The sequence below is a fragment of the Gossypium raimondii genome, chromosome 8, assembly GCF_025698545.1.
Source record: "Gossypium raimondii isolate GPD5lz chromosome 8, ASM2569854v1, whole genome shotgun sequence".
In the NCBI taxonomy this organism is placed as follows: domain Eukaryota; kingdom Viridiplantae; phylum Streptophyta; class Magnoliopsida; order Malvales; family Malvaceae; genus Gossypium; species Gossypium raimondii.
The window spans coordinates 2,194,789-2,211,430 of NC_068572.1; the positions used below are offsets into that span (position 1 = coordinate 2,194,789).

Consider the following 16,642-nt stretch of genomic DNA (forward strand, 5'->3'; position numbering starts at 1 on the left):
AAAATATTGTTGATTCTTACTTTTGTCTTCAAGTTCATTGATTTGCTGGGAAATCAACCCCAACCATAATCCTTGTCTTGTTTTTTACTGAGAAAATATTGTTGATTCTTACTCTTTTTTTTTCTCTTCTAAGTTCATTGATTTGCTGGGAAATCAACCCGAAGGTACAATTTTCATGCTCGAACAAGTTTTTTTCTCGAAACTGAAAATTCAATTTGATTAATTTTAACTCATATTCAACATTTCTGAGCAATAATCCGAATTCATATAACTCAAATTCTTGAATCTATAGTAATTAAAGTCCAAATTGTCTTGAAAAGAAAATTGATATGAATTTTAAATGATTCAATTGAAACAATTCAAATCCGAAAAAATTTAAATAATTTAGAATGATACAAATTTAAAATAATCGAAATTTGAAATAATCCGATCTCATAATAACTTAACTTAAAAGTATGGTTCGAACTCAAAATAATTCATATTCTAAAGGATTATAACTCAAAGTGATTCAAATTCGAATTACTCGAACTCAAAATTGATCTAAATCGAAATAAACAGAAACTTTAAAATTCAAGTTTGAATTGTTTCATAGTTGAATCATTTCGAGTTCGAATTATTTTAATTGAAATCATTTAAACATTTTTAAATTATTTCAAATTTGAGATATTCCAAATATAAATCACTCTATATAAATATTTTGAATTTGATTAATTATATCATCAATTGAATTAGATTAGATTCAAAATTTATATTAATAATATCCTTCGGTGGAATTAATTTTGACGGATAAACTTATTGATAGTCTTTTTTATGAAAATACGGGCCATCCATAAACTATTACTAAGTAATTGGAAAATCCGTATTTCATGACCAATCAAGCTGGTGTAAATTTTACTAATCTACAAGTATTTTTATGAATATCTTCAAATTGTGTGGAAATTAATTCAAAAGATATTATGAAATTTTAATTTTCTGTTTGTTTCAAAGGAAAATTATATTAATAATGTTGACCTTCAAAACAAAATTGAAAAGACTGCCTTGACTTTTCTTTGTTTTTTTTAGGTACAACTACTTTTTCTCATATGTAAGCTCACCACTTTTACTTGGTCATGAAGAATGGTTATTAACTTGGCTCCAATAAGACATGGTCAACACCTTTCCACAATATGTATTCATAAGTGGTAAAAATATTTTCTCTATTAAAAAATACAGTAATTAATTTTTATATATTAATTTAAAGAATAAATTAATTTTTTTGTTAAAAATTTCATTCATTTTTGTTGTTAAAAATTAGTCGTTGTACATTAGTATGATGTACACATGGCATGCCACATGTCACTGTTTGATTATTCTACCAGCCGCATTAAATTTTAACAGTACAAATGAATGGTTTTTTTAACAGAAATAATCAATTTACTCTTTGATCTAATATGTAGGGACAAAATATAATTCGATTCTTAACATAGAAACCTTTATAAGGTGGATTGAGTTTCAAAATACTCATTTGCTTAACTAATATTTTTAAGAATATTTACTTGATTTAATACTATATCTTCCATACTAAATTATGTTTAGATATTTTATTTTTAATTATTATATTTAAATATTGTATATTAAAATAATAAATGATAAAAATGTCATTATAATATTTAAGTAAATAATTTCTCAATTTAAAAAATATTTATTGAATTATTTTCAATTTAATCCATAACACCAATTCAACAACATATACTATATGATATAGATAAATATTTACTATCATTGAATAATGTATAGAGTGGTAAATAATTTATATATGAATCTTCATCGATTTTAAATTCGATTTCTAGATTTTTTATTTATTTTAAATAGTGATTTTTAATTGTTTAATTTAAATTTGTATATAAAATTATTAAAAACTAAAATATTAATATAATAAAATTTCTAATTTTAAATAATTTTTAACTAAATTAATATTTTTATTTTTATTCTTCCATGCACTTTTTATATTATTTATAGGAAATAAATTATATTAGGATATCATATAAAAAGCATAGCTTTTAGGATCATATTATACACTCGTCTATATTTAATACATTCTCCAACTTAATTTAAGTTTAATTAAATTACTTAAAATAATTTATTTTTAAATATAAACAAATATGTTTCATTCTTTTAAAGTTTTAATCATTTTTTCATAAGTTAATATTTTTTTTATTTTTTGTGCAACCGATTTAAAAAATTAGTAATTTTTGTCCAATTCTTTCCATGTCAGACACATAATTTTGGTAATTATTTTATTCTGAACCCCGAATCTTGAACTCGAATCCTAAATCTTAAACCTTAAATCTTGAATATTGAGATTCAGGGTTTGAGTTTGATATTTAATGTTCAAGGTTTGGGTTTTGGGTTCGGAATTCAAGGGTTCGAGGTTACGGGTTCAGGTTTAGGATTGAAGAGTTTAAGGTTACGAGTTATAAGTTTGGGATTCTAGATTCAAGGTAAAAAAATTACTAAAATTATTTGTCAATAACATGAAAAAACTTGTTGAAATGTTATTAAATACTTGAAAAATGACCATGAATAATATGGTGGGAAAGTTTGATAAAATAATTTCTCTATGAATAAGTGTATAATAATAATTTAATATCTTTAAAATTTAATTTAAAATTTGATGATGTGGCAAAATTTTATTGGTGCTTTAAAAATAAATATTAAGGTTTGAGATCAATGTAAGTTATTCATATAAAGAAAAATATTTAAACTGCATCGAACTAAAATGTTCTAAATTTTAATAATATTAACTTTAAAAAAATAAAAAATTAGGATAAAAAATATATAATTTTTTAGAGTTTAATTTAATACAATGAAAAAGGTGGTGATTAAAATTTAGACAAAGACAGAGAAACAATAGGGAGACTAATAAAAATAAAAGCATAAAACCGCATTTAATGTCTTTATTTTTTAAAGAGATAGATCATAGATGTCAACCAACATGGCTGCCATTACCACCACCACAACCACCGCTACCACCGCCGCAGTCATCACCACCTCCTACCAACTAAACCCATAATTAACTGCAAAAAAGTAAGATTTTTTGAATTATATTTTTCTTTAAAGAAAGGGTAAAAAGACCCCAAGAAAAATATAGGATTTTTTTTGTTGTTGTTGGGTTCTTTGAAGAACTTGACTTGACTGGACTGACCCTTCATTTCCTTTGATTTTATTTTCTGGGTATTTATTTTTATCTTCAAAAGTTCTAGCTTTTGGTGGTATTGCAGCAAAACAAAAAAAGGAAAAAAAAAAAGAAGAAAAATCCTTTTTTTAGTCCAAAAAAAGAAGTTTTTTTTTTTGTTCTTGGTAAATGTGGGGAGGTCCTGCAGAACCTGCTGATTCTTATTATGCAGTCAGACCTGGATGCACTGATGTTCCTAGAACCAGATTTAAGATCAAGGTTTGTTTTTTTTGCTTTATTATTGATTCTAATTTGATTGAATTTTAGCCTTAAATGAATTTATCCAATTCATTTGGATCTGGTCTTGAATTATACATATGAAAAAATGCTGTTATCAAATGTTTTTCTTTAGGCTATGAACTTGATGTAGATTTGTGGTTTTTTCTTATCTTTGATCAGTTCATTGTTTATCACTGTTACAATGATTCTTTTTTTGTACTAGTTTTGTTGTACTTGTGTCCGATACATCTTCGAATATAGCCAAAAAAATCGAGAAATTTGAGTATATTCATGTTTGGGGTATACCCATATCCGACCCTCATCTTGAGTCGAAGATCGGTCCACTGTTTCTCTGGTTCGATCCGTACATCCTTTTCATCATATGGATTGTTTGAGCTTAAATGTGTAATAATTAGGGATGAAAATAGAAAATTGAGTTGCATAATAGGCAACAAGTATATTGATTGATATTGGTGTTCATATAGAATTATATGGCTAATTATAGAAGTAAATAAACATTATTATGTATGGTATTGCATTATTTGTTTTTATATATATTTATATTTAAGACACTGGTATACGGTGTTTGCAAGTTCAAATTCGAGTCTTAACATTCGGGCACGTGTTGGGTTGACCACTGATACTCGAGTCTGTGTAAATTAGTTGTCAAGTCAATGCTTTTCGTGTTATCTTTATTGTCTTTGTTAATTTTGTAAATGAAGTCGAGTTCGAGTTTTGCATTAATTGTTAAAAAAAAGAGGTGCTTTTGATTAGATAAAGATGCTTTCTTATTTATTTGCTTGTGCAGCCGGGTAAAACTCTAAGTGCAAGAAAATGGCAAGCTGCATTTTCTCTCGATGGGCATTTGGATATTGGAAAAACTCTACATCGAATCCAACGTGGGGTAAGTTAATGTCATGTTCGAATGATTGTTCTTGGTAGTATAGTTTTCGAGTTTCAGAAGTTATTCATTTGAAATAAACATATATTGAGCTGTGTAAGGCTATATTTATTTTTGTTGGCAAACACAGGGGATTCATCCATCAATTAGAGGAGAAGTTTGGGAGTTTCTACTTGCCTGTTACGATCCCGAGAGCACATTTGATGAAAGGGATCAAATAAGGCAACATCGAAGGTAATAAATTGTTCCCGTCTTGTATCAATTCTCTGCTGGGCTTGTTCTAAGTGTTGTTTTCTCGTTTTTATACCTCAGGGTGCAATATGCTAGATGGAAAAACGAATGTCGTGAAATCTTCCCCGTTATTGGAAGTGGCAGATATATTACAGCACCTGTTATTACTGAAGATGGTCAGCCGATTCAAGACCCTTTTGTACTTTCAGAGATAAATCCAGGCAAGTTACAGGCACTGTTACCCCCTTTTATAATTTGCTGGAAGTGAAATAAACCCGGAACTAATACGTGATCGATGATTCAGGTATGAATGGTAATAATACAGAAATGATGAAGGAGCTAACCCCTCGTGGTCCTTTGGATAAGAAAGCAATCCAGTGGTTGCTTACGTTACATCAAATAGGTTTGTTTGTTGTTTTTCGACTTTAAATGCATGTCTCACTTTGATTCGTTGCTTTCTTCTCTAAGTCATGACCTGTGTTTCTCGTATTTACGTTTCTGCTAGGTCTTGATGTCATGCGCACCGACAGGACTTTAGTATTCTATGAGAAACAAGAGAATTTGTCGAAACTTTGGGATATTCTCTCTGTTTATGCCTGGATAGATACGGATGTTGGCTATGGACAAGGTGAGTAATTACACGAATATTTCCTTTTTAAAATGATAATTATAGTTTCTATTTGTTGATGGCCTCAATCAATCGAAACTTCTCTTGTAACAAAGGGAATAATAGTTTTTTTATCTACATTTGTAATCTAATACTAATTCCGAAAGCTAAATTCAATTATAATGCTGAGCAGGAATGAGTGATCTTTGCTCTCCCATGATTATTCTTCTCGAAGATGAAGCCGATGCATTTTGGTGCTTTGAGCGTCTTATGCGTAGATTGGTACCTTTCCTTTCTTTTTTGGCCTTGTTTATCTTTTCGGCTCTGTTTATCTTAAAACTCTGGCAATGTGATGGCTTAGTTTTTTCATATGCACTAGGTCTATTTTCGAGTATCCGACTTAAGTTCGAGCTCCTACTTGATTAAATATGTGTTTATGCATATCTCTAGAGTTGAGAATTAAGTTCGTTTCTTTTCTTTTTTATTAAGTGGAATTGTAACCCCTAATATCTTTATGGTCCTTTTGAGATTCATATATGTTGGATGTGACAATTATATCTTTAATTACTGCTTGTGTTCGGGATTGTCTAGTCTGAGAATTTCTACTCAGTTCTACATGCTTTGTATCTGGAATGCTATTTTTCCGTCCTTTGGATTCATTATACTTGCTTGCATAAATCTATATATATATTGATATCCGGAATAAAAAAGCGTATTATAGTATGATTGGTTACATGTTTCGTGATTTACGATACTGTTTCTTCGTTTTCCTTTTCTAGTATTTTCTTTCTGTGAACTTTGTAACGAGTTTCAAATGATATATTTTCCTATTTTCAATCTTAAAGCGAGGAAATTTCAGATGCACTGGGAATTCTGTTGGGGTAGAGAAACAACTTAGTTATTTGGCCGCAGTAACTCAAGTCATTGATCCGAAACTTCATCACCATTTTGGTATGGAATGAAATTTATTTCTTTCATTCTCCGGTGTTAATGCATTGTGCTTTCTTTCTCATTTTGCTTTAAGTATCAATGTTGGACCCATATCCAGAAAGGGGTTTGAGGATATGGTTCTCTAAGGATTCTCCAAATATCTGGAAATCTCGGAAAAGATTGAACATTCCTGTGTCAGACACATACTCGTGTTCGATACTCTCACCTGAGTCCAGTAACATTGTTCTTCGAACATCTTGGTAGGAACTTATTTATTTTGTTTCTTATATCTGTTTTATAGAGACACTGGGTGGAGGTGACTATCTCTTTGCTTTCCGGATGCTAATGGTTTTGTTTCGTCGAGAGTTCTCGTTTTGTGATTCATTATATTTATGGGAGGTATGTTCAATACTTACTAATGCTAGCACGACGATTGTTATGAAACACTTAATTCTTTATTCTATAGGATGACTGGTTTCCAAGGAATATAGCTAATAGATCGAGATAAAGTACAATCAGTTTGTATTACAGTAAGAAATCTCTGCATTTTTCACAAGAAATCTACTCAAAGTTGCTTTGTATTGCTACCTAAACTTTCTGCAGATGATGTGGGCTCTCGAATATGATCCGGACTTGTTCTCTCTGTATGAAGAACCTGGATCAAATATTACGAAGGCTGTTGGTTCTAACAAAGGGAAACCAAAATCGAGACGTCCTTGTGGGAAGTATGAGAGAGAAAATATGAAAATTAAAAGCTCCGATGCCTCCCTCCCCATTTCTGTTTTCCTTGTTGCAAGTGTCTTAAAAGATAAGAGCTCGAAGCTACTGCATGAAGCTCGGGGCCTCGATGATGTAGTTAAGGTAAGCTTACATGTTTGTAGCTTTTAATCGTATTGATTACTTGGTGAATAACAACCATAACACCACCATTATGGGTAAAAGAACTATGGAGGCACCTGTACTAGGAGTCAGATTGCATTTTGCCCTCTTTACTTATAAAATGGGCAAATTAGTCTCTGTACATTAGATCAAAGAGCAAACTAGTCCTTCTGTTAAAAAGATTTCATCTAATTTTATTATTAAAAAACTGGCCCTTGTATTTTAGCATAAAGTACACGTGGCACGCTATGTTTAACTATCTGGTTATTCTGTCAGTCAAGCCAGTTTTTAATAGTAGAAATGGATGAAAATTTTAATAGAAGGGCTAGTCTACTCTTTCATCTAATGTATAAATACTAATTTGCCCTTTCTTTGAGTAAAGGGAAAAATACAATCTAACTCCTAGCATAAGGACCTCCATGGTACTTTTACCCACCGTTATGCTTTGCATCTTCCAAAACCATGAAACATTGACAAAAACACGAACATATCAAAATATATATTAACAACATTATTATTTATGTTGTCTTAACGCTTTTGCCTGTTTATTTTTAATCAGATTCTAAATGACATGACTGGTAATTTGGATGCCAAGAAAGCCTGCATTGGGGCAATGAAACTTCATAAGAAATATTTAAAAAAGGTATTGCTTTTATTTTTCGATTCTCCCATCAATTCTTTAGGAGGTTAAATCTCATTATTTGGGATTTGAACTTGGCAACAACTTCCACATTCGAGCTTGTACTTTGTTTTGGTTTAAGTTAGTCCCTAAATTTGGTAATTGTTCTCGCATTGGAGTTTGAACTTTTCCTTGTCCAATTATTATGATATTGCGGCCTAAACTAAGGTTTTCAAGGAAATATCAGGGACTAATTTGAACAAAAAATAGTTCAAGCCCCAAATATGAGAGTAGTTGTCAAGTTCATGCCTCAAAAAGTTTTCTTTTAAGTTTTCTATACTCATGTCGGATATATACGTCGAGAATCTAAAATGCATTATATGTCAATGTTATCACTAAACGATCCATTCGTGCCTAGCATTCATTTCTAAGATTAGGATCATATGTTCATGCCTATGTTCAAACATATGTCAGACATGTAGAGAATGAAGAGTCTCGATAATATAACTTAAAGTGCACGTAAACATCAATGTCGTGAAATGGTTCATTTCTAAGATTTTTCTTGTTTCATGTTGTGACCACAGGCAAAGAAGACGTAATATTTGGTAAACCAGATGAAATTTTCCAGAACTCAAGTCAAGAGATAATTATTATTATTATTTTGGTTTCTTTTCCGTGTTGCACGCAACAGATTCCCGATGAACCCTCGCTCGGGGACTGCCGATTTCTGTATACGAATCCATTTTGTTGTAGTTAATATATGTCTTTGTCTGCTCATTAAAACCTCAGTGAAATACAGAAGAAAATAGTTGCTTATGTTTAAATTCTTCATACCCTTTTTCATGAGAAACATCACTGGTGCTTTCATTAAAGCGAAAAATATTGGTTAAAAATTATGGTAATCCTAGGTCCAAAACCACCTTGATGATAATAAATTTTTTTCAAAGCAAAATTATTAACAGAGAATTAACAAAAGGATTATAAATTTTAAGAAAAAAAAAATGAAAGAATCTTTAATAATCCAACTACTAATGCACAACAAGATGAGCTGAAAAGGGGAAAATCAACAATAAAATCCAGTAATGGTCTCAGCTGCAGTATTTGATGTTAGCTTCATGAAATTTTATCATTGAATTTGAACCCCTTTTCTTCTGGTACTTTAAATGTATCCCCCTTATCGAACAATCCCGGCACAAATGCTTCGATGGATTCCGATTTTCATCGACTGCTAATAGCAGGTGAGAAAAACTAGAAGTTAGATCTCACCAACAACATAATCTAAGGCCACATATATGTTAAGTTTCAGCATATAGGAGAGCATACCTTGTTTTAAAGGAAAACTATTGAGTATCAACTCTCGTCATCGGAACTAGAACTAAAATTTTCCATCCTTCGTTCGGCAATTGCATTAAAAAGCTTCTGATGAGGATCAAGAGAAGTTGGTGCAAGACGAGACTCAGAAGAAGAAGATGATGGATTGCAAGCATGTTTTTTATGTGCTTTAACCGGTTTCCTTGGGGCATTTCTAACTTCTTTGCAAACCTTGTCTAAAATTATCAAAAAGTCGCGTACTATGACGAACAAGCGTAAGCCTTCGTCTTTATGTGCGTTACCGTGAAAATAATCACCAGTGCTCTTTACTAATGCCATTATTCTCTTCTCTTCCTCGAGCAATGACGTGACATCGACTTCTGCATTCTGCACAAAACTCTTTAATGCTTCATGGAAACCACTTTGTTCGTTCGTATTTTTCATCTCCGACTTCAAGAAATCTCGTGCTTTTAGGAGTCCATGGCCAAGTTTGGCAACCGTTCCTGTTAAGGTTTCGGCATCGATAGCTGCTGCTTTCTTGACATTTTCGAGTTCACTACTTAGACGTGAAACCACCTCAAGACCAAGGTTATGGAAGTGCTCTTCCATATCGGGGGAAACATCCTCAAGAAGAGAACTTTTGTTCTCTCTTGCAGCACGGGCAGCTCTTAAACCTTCTGTGCGTATAATTTCTTGGACGACAAAGTGCAATAGCGTGGTCTTACCATCTACTCCTTTGACATCTGATAACTTCAAAAGTGTGTCGAGCTTGAAAGCTTGTGCACCACCACGGAATGTCCCATCATTCATGCGATTTCCGGTTTTAAGAACAGCTTCTAAGAGCTTAAGGAATAAGCGGCTACTTCTGAGTTCCTTGCATGCAATCTGCAGAAATAGCAAAGACACGTTTTCCCGTGAATTATAGGACCTAAATATCAATCGTGATTCAAGCAAGTCATCCAAATTAAAATTAATGACCCACCTCTAATGTTTCAAAAGACTCTCTAGCAAAAGTAACCTCCTCGTAAAGAGAGCACATATAAAGCAGCACTTCCATTCGTTTAAAAACAAAAGGAATGTCGACCAAAACTTTTAGGAACCGCTCAGCAGGACCGAGTTGAGAAATTTCACCATTGAACATTCTGAGTTTGAGTTCTTCATCCATCGTCGGGGCCATCTTCAATAATGTTTGAAGGAGTTCAATGGGGAGCTCATTTCCTGATTTAAAAACAACAGGTTAGAATATCATGTTTGAAAAATAAAAACATTATTACTACCCTTTTTTATATTCTTCATGTCCGTTCAGCTGCCCTTTCCAACAATGTATGCCACACATATTCTACGCATATGTTTCTCATAAGCACATATTTGAAAGGACAAAAAAGGATGGGAGGATTGGAAATCACCTTCACGAAGTGCATCGCAAACTTCTTCTGTGGTCACATTCAATGCCCGCAAAAGGATAGCTAAATTTTGTGCCTTCTTGGGATCAAGGAGTTGAATGTACTGAGGCACGAATTCCTGTGTAGAAGCATCTTTCTTTTTATCATTTTTGTTCTTGTCAGCAGATGCATACCCGAACAGGGTTTCTATCATCTCCTCATTGAACCTGCAAATATAGTACAAAATGTATCCCACACTGATCCATTGGAGTAGAAAGTAAAAGAAAAAACAAGAGAACTGTTACATACTGGAATGATCCGGATTTAATCTGATTCCAAACCATCGAATGGTCAGGGTTAGCTGCAACTTTATCCCAGAAAAATGGCTTCAGTTTAGCTTTAGGAGCATTGGTATCGTCCACTGAACCAGACCCCTCGCCAGAGATAGCATTTGCTGTTCGTTGCGGTCCACTTGGTGGTCTAGGCACCTTGGAACCTAAGGGCATTGGTGGAGGTGGCCTAGGAGGACCAATACCGGTACTTGGAGGAGGTGGTGGGCGGGGACCAGGTTTAGCACCTGGAGGAATAGGTGGTGGAGGAGGTCGGGGGGCCATAGTGGCAGAAGCAGGTTTCATAGAGGGTGGTGGTGCGGGAGGTGGTGCAGGAGGACTGGCTCTAATTGGGGCAGGAGGTGGTGGTGGTGGAGGAGAACTAGCTCTAATCGGGGCAGGAGGTTCTGGAGGAAGAGTAGACTTCAAAGGAGGTAATCCAGGTTGGGAAGCGCCGACCCTTCCTGGAGGCAATGGTAGCGGTGGAATAGTATCAAAAGATTCAACTGAGGCTTTATTGGCAGCACCGACACCTCCGAACGATGACTTCCCACCATCAAAGGAGATTTGTTGAGCATTAGATTCAACATAAACATTCCCGTAACTCGAGGTCTTTTTATGTAGGCTTGATTCATTTCCTAATGATTGATGATGTCCTAGCTTCTCTTCTTTATTAGTTCCAAAAGCATATGCATGAGAAGAACCTGGGAAAACAAAATTTGTTTCACTCAAAAACTTTTCAAAAGCTTCTAGAAAACAACAGTGCATAGGGAAAGAACATACCACCGGAGAAATCATTTAAGCTTAAACTGAGAAGGGGCCTCTCATCATTTTGTTTAGATGCTGAACCTCTACGACAGCATAAAATGAAGAACAACACCGCAACAACCGATGTTACTACTGCAGTCACAACACAAGCAATAATAATTGTTCTACTATTATCATTCCCCTTGTGTCTCGGATCTACGTTGGTTGGACTTGTACTTTCCGGAAGATTATTCGTAGAAGGGAGTGGAGAGGGTAAAGATGCCGGACTTTGCAATGAAGCTGGACTCAAACGAGGAAAAAAAGAAGTAGGAGAAGGAGCCGGAGCTATAGACGGGCCTAAGTTTGGGGAAGGGGCTATTGCAATGCTCTGAGTAGCTAAAGTCCTTCTAGGAACATCATGCCAATGAAACAGTGAATCAATATATCGAATGTACCAAGTCTTAAGGCCACAATCTTCTCCGGATACTTGGAATAAAAGATTATTCTTTCTTATGCAGTCAGAAATAGCTTGTTTAAGCTCAGGATGGAGAACGCTAATTAAGTTCTGACTGTTTTCTTTTGCTAATGAGTAACCTTTTGTAGTAATATCGTTGGTTGTACCGAACGTTTCCCCAAGAAGATATAAGTTCGGATCTCCAAAAGCTTCATTTAAACCATTCAAATCTTGTCTACAACTTATCCACAACAACTCAGCCTGCAAGCAAACAATTGAATACTCATTTTAAAAAAAATTCTAGCAAAGAGAATTTTCACTTATGTTGTTAATAAGCCATGACCAACGAATATTGGGACATGTTTAAGAATAATGCAGAGTGCACCTAATGCATAAGTTCTTTTAAGTAACAATGTACAACAGCCACGCCCAACAAATATCGGGACATGGGTATGAGATAATGACCGTCTTTGATCCTTTAACTACAAACACTAGCACCCAAGTCCAAGTAACATAGGAATGCACTATCCATCCATAAATTCAAGCTACCGATTCATGAAAAAACTCTTTAACTCGAGCAAATATTTCAATTCATTAGCACATAATACTCGCATATAGGTACGGTTTTCATTTTCCCCACTACTACCCAACATACAAACATCTAATCCGAAAAAAAAAACTAAACAATAAGGAAATCACTAGAACTACTTTAATACCTGAAACTAATCATTGAAAGATCATTACATGTTAACACAAAGTTTAAAATGCTCGAATTCGATGCTCAAGTATGGTTCCAAGATATTCCCCCAAGGTTCCATTAAACAAACCATCAACCATTTCTACCCTAACAAAAAAAGATTAAAGCGTAGTTTTCAATAAAAATATGAACTATTTGTTAATAATAAACAAATGCATAATTACTTTCAGTCCATAAAAACAATATTGGTTCAAGCAAATCAATAAACATTAATGTAAAACACAAAAGCAAAGCAATTAACTTTACCAGATTCTCATCAATCTCTCCAGTTACTGGATCTACTAATTGGTTAAAAAATGCTTCTTCTTCTTCAACCTTACTGTAATCTAAGCTGCAAGTCAATGAAACACATAGCAGAGCTACCAAAAACCCTAAACAAATTGTTCTTACAACACCATATATCTTCACCATCATCACAAGCACAAAATGGGTTCTTTTTCATTTCATCAATAACCAAAACCCTCTCCACAGTCAAACCTTAAACCCTTGAAATCTGCTAGGAAAACAAGCAAATTTTGCTAAAAAAAACTTAATGAAAGATTGAAACTTGGAATCAGAACAAACAAAACCCAGAATTTATCTTCCTTTACAAAGCCAAAAAAATGGATCAAAAATCAAAATTTGGAACTAAAAGATATATATATGTTGAATGAAAACTTGAGAGGAAGCTCAAAAGAAGAGAAAAATAAAAAAGAAGACGCAATGAATTTCAAAAAAAAATTTCTTCTATAACTTCACCAACCTTTTCAATATTAGTAATTGAAAATACCCCAAGATCTAAACACATGAAAAGGACAAAGATGGGTCCTTTTTATCATGACTGAATCATATACAATCAATGGCAGGCAACTCATTCGAAAGGGAAAAAAAGAAATATGCATATAAAACTTATACGGCATGTAAAAAAGTTGACCAGGAAAATTTTTTCTTGCCTTTATTATTACAGTAAGGTGACAAAGTAGAATTTTTTAAAATTATTTTATCAATGTTAGTTTCTTAATTTGAGATTTTTGAAATTAATTTGAAATTTTTTACTACTTGTTTTAGAAGGATAGATTAGATTTTATTGTTGAAAGAAAAGATTTGATTTTTTTTCAAAATTAAAACAAACAAGGTTAGTTTATTTTAACCATAAATATATGCAAATATCTTACTTTTAAGAAAAATCTCACTTTGTTATGATTTGGATTTTGAATACTTTTTTCAAATAAAATGAAATTAAAATAAGGTTCAAATTATTCTTTATCATTTTTTTTCTTACATTTTAAAAGAAGATTCCAAAGACTAAACATCCTTAGAAAAATATGGATTGAATTTTGGATAAAATAGGTTGATTTTTTTTGTAAAATTTAGGGTAATAGGTCATTTTTTGGAGAGAGTGTGAAAGCGTGTTTAGGTGAACGATTGGGGTGTTCAAACTTCGGTTAAAACTGAATTAACCGACCGGACCGATCTAATTCGGTTAATCGATCGGTTAACCAATCTAGTTCAGTTGGAGGTCGATTAAAAGTTTTTTGAAATTTCGGTTAACTTCGAAATCAGGTAATTAACCGAACATAATAAATAATATTATATATTATATGTATTAGACTATTACTGGTTCAGTCAATCCGATCAAATGTGTATTATAAATTTATTTTTATATGTTTTATACTTGTTTTTAACAAAAAAAATAAAACATATAAATTTCAGTTAACCAACCGAACTAACCGAAATATTTTAATTCGGTTAATTTTTTTTAAAAAAATTAGTTCGGTTAAGGATTAAAGGATTAAAAAGTTCGGTTAGTTCAATTAATACTAGTTTGGTTCGATTAATCGTTTGAACACTCCTATTGGACAAGTTTTCCTATTGACATGTCAAGAAAAACGCACCTAACTAAACATGTTTTCCTATAATTAAAAAGAAAGCACGCCCACCTGAACGCATTTTACACTCTCTTCGAAAACATTTCCCTAAATTAAAAAAAATTACCTATTTGTTCAATTAACTTTTTTCAAAAAATTCAGCTAATTTTTCCATAAATTTTATTTTATTTTATAATTTCTAGAAAGAAAGTAATGTTTATTTTTCATAAAAGAAAATGTCAAAGTTGACCCTAATTTCTTAGCACCTTCATAAGACAAATGTAAAGCAATTAAGGAAATAAAAAAAAAAAACCTTTAAAAAGCTACGCGTTTGTTTTAATATATTTAAATTTAAATTTTAAAAAATATTATTTTCACCATTAAGTAATTTCTTTTTATTTTCCTATTTTGGACGCGTTAAGCCTTTGTGGGCCTCACCATTTATAAAGGTGGGCTGTCTTTGAAAGCTGTTTGTCGATTTATAAATAACATTATATTTATTTTATATAAATTAATTTTAATTAATTCTTTTATTATATTAATATTAATTTAAATAGAGCTGATCGAGTATTAATTCAATTGATACATCTGTTGTTAGAATTTTATGGAAGTTGAGGGTTTGAGTCTCGAAATGTTCCTTTCTTTAATTAGTTCGGATAGTAATTTAATGATAAATAGGAGTGCTCAAACGGTTGGTTTAGTTATTTATCGAACCGAATTACTATTAATTAAATTACCCAAAACGTAAAAATCTTTAACCGTTAATCGAACTGAAATTCTTTTTAAATACATTGACCGAATCGAAATATTTCGGTTAATTCAATCGAGTAACCGAATTAATCGAAGTTTATATGTTTTTATTTTTTGATTAAAATAAATATAAAACATATAAAAAATACATTGCTAATGTTCATTTTCTTTTAACAGTTCAAAAATATATTGTATATAATATATTTTATTTATTTCGATTAATATAAAAATAATGGTTCAAAAATTCATTTCTAATATAAAAAGATATTATATAAATATATATTATTTATTTAAGTTAATTTAGTTAATTACTCGATTTCGAACTAAATTAACAGATAACTGAAATTTTAAAAAATCATTAACCGACCCTTAGGTAAAATTGTACTTTAGCTACCCTTAAAATTGATAAAATTTTAATTTAATTTTTTAAAAAGTATAAAGATATAAATTATTCAAGTGGTGAAATTTTATTTTTACTATTGTAAAAATTAAAATTTAATTTCAATCTGCCTTTGCGCCTCAGCATAGCTCCCCAACTGGCAACCACCTAATAACGACTACTTTACCCAAATAGCCCAAACAAATATTTTATTTACAAAAATAACCCAGGTTTAAAAACAATAACGAAAATAACCTGAAATGAACAGTAAAATCGGGTTGTGGCCTGTCAATGGCCGAAACCAACTCATATTTTGGACCCATGATTGCCTAATAATTGTGTCAGACTAAAAAAAAATTAATTTTTTTGGTTCTGGCCTGTCAATGGCCGGAACCAGTGAATTTTTTTTAAGATTGTATAATACTGATATACGAAGAAGAAATTTTTTTTTTTAAAATTTGGGTGCTGGCCTATCAATGGCCGGCACCACCTTTTTTATTTTTTTACTTTTTCGTGTCGATAAGATATCGATATCTGAAAAAGTAAAAAAATTTAGTGGTGGTTCAGCAATGGTAAGCACCACCTTTTAAAAAATTTACTTTTTCGTGTCGATAAGCTATTAGTATCTGAAAAAGTAAAAAAAAATTTTGGTGGTGGCCTGGCAATGGCCGGCACCACCTTTTTAAATTTTTTTATTACTTTTTTCGTGTCAGATAAGCTATCAATTATCTGAAAAAGTTAATTTTTTTTTAAAAGGTGGTGCCGGCCATTGCCAGGCTACCACCAAATTTTTTTTTTACTTTTTTCGTATACTGATATTTTATCTGACACGAAAAAAGTAATTTTTTTTAAAAAGGTGGTGCCGGCTAGAGGTGTCCATAGGCCGGGTTCGAGCCGGGCCCAAAAAATTTCAGCCCGCTTCCTAGGCCCGAGCCCGGCCTGGCCCGAAATATGGGCTGAGATTTTGCCCAGGCCCGGCCCAGGGAAAAAATATGGAACCCGAGCTCGGCCCGGCCAGGCCTATTTTTAATTAAAATTAAAATTATATTTTTATTAAAATTAAAACTAATTGTTATTAAAATTAAT

The 16,642-nt window shown here is 32.2% G+C and overlaps 2 protein-coding genes across 3 annotated transcripts; one reads left to right on the forward strand and one right to left on the reverse strand.

Annotated features, from left to right (window-relative positions):
* Window positions 1–2,927: 2,927 nt before the first annotated feature.
* LOC105790202 (rab GTPase-activating protein 22) lies at window positions 2,928–8,416 on the forward strand. The gene is made up of 13 exons (XM_012617681.2): window positions 2,928–3,066; window positions 3,237–3,433; window positions 4,242–4,337; window positions 4,465–4,568; window positions 4,647–4,786; window positions 4,870–4,968; window positions 5,071–5,193; window positions 5,366–5,454; window positions 6,018–6,123; window positions 6,404–6,501; window positions 6,706–6,963; window positions 7,541–7,624; window positions 8,185–8,416. The coding sequence occupies exons 2-13, from the start codon at window positions 3,344–3,346 to the stop codon at window positions 8,197–8,199; spliced, it is 1,302 nt and encodes a 433-aa protein (XP_012473135.1). The 5' UTR covers window positions 2,928–3,066; window positions 3,237–3,343; the 3' UTR covers window positions 8,200–8,416.
* A 150-nt stretch (window positions 8,417–8,566) lies between these two features.
* LOC105790201 (formin-like protein 5) lies at window positions 8,567–13,416 on the reverse strand. Of its 2 annotated transcripts, none has more exons than XM_052635365.1 (7): window positions 12,827–13,416; window positions 11,406–12,084; window positions 10,603–11,326; window positions 10,318–10,520; window positions 9,894–10,129; window positions 8,924–9,796; window positions 8,567–8,828 (listed from the first exon to the last, which is right to left on the reverse strand). In XM_052635365.1, exons 1-6 carry the CDS (start codon window positions 12,992–12,994, stop codon window positions 8,951–8,953), a joined length of 2,856 nt encoding a protein of 951 aa, XP_052491325.1. In that variant the 5' UTR covers window positions 12,995–13,416; the 3' UTR covers window positions 8,567–8,828; window positions 8,924–8,950. The 2 variants fall into 2 exon arrangements, with proteins under 2 accessions (XP_052491325.1, XP_012473134.1); XM_012617680.2 differs by having other exon boundaries at window positions 8,567–8,825; window positions 12,827–13,414.
* Between the last annotated feature and the right edge of the window lie 3,226 nt (window positions 13,417–16,642).

Excerpts from the sequence above, each read along its gene's own strand:
- LOC105790202 (XM_012617681.2), top strand. The coding sequence starts at position 3,344 with ATGTGGGGAGGTCCTGCAGAACCTGCTGATTCTTATTATGCAGTCAGA. Across the intron at positions 4,969-5,070 it reads GCTTACGTTACATCAAATAG|GTCTTGATGTCATGCGCACC; the intron begins GTTTGTTTGTTG and ends CGTTTCTGCTAG. Across the intron at positions 5,455-6,017 it reads AGCGTCTTATGCGTAGATTG|CGAGGAAATTTCAGATGCAC; the intron begins GTACCTTTCCTT and ends TCAATCTTAAAG.
- LOC105790201 (XM_052635365.1), bottom strand. The coding sequence starts at position 12,994 with ATGATGGTGAAGATATATGGTGTTGTAAGAACAATTTGTTTAGGGTTT. Across the intron at positions 10,130-10,317 it reads TTGCGATGCACTTCGTGAAG|GAAATGAGCTCCCCATTGAA; the intron begins GTGATTTCCAAT and ends TTTTTAAATCAG. Across the intron at positions 9,797-9,893 it reads AGTCTTTTGAAACATTAGAG|ATTGCATGCAAGGAACTCAG; the intron begins GTGGGTCATTAA and ends CTATTTCTGCAG.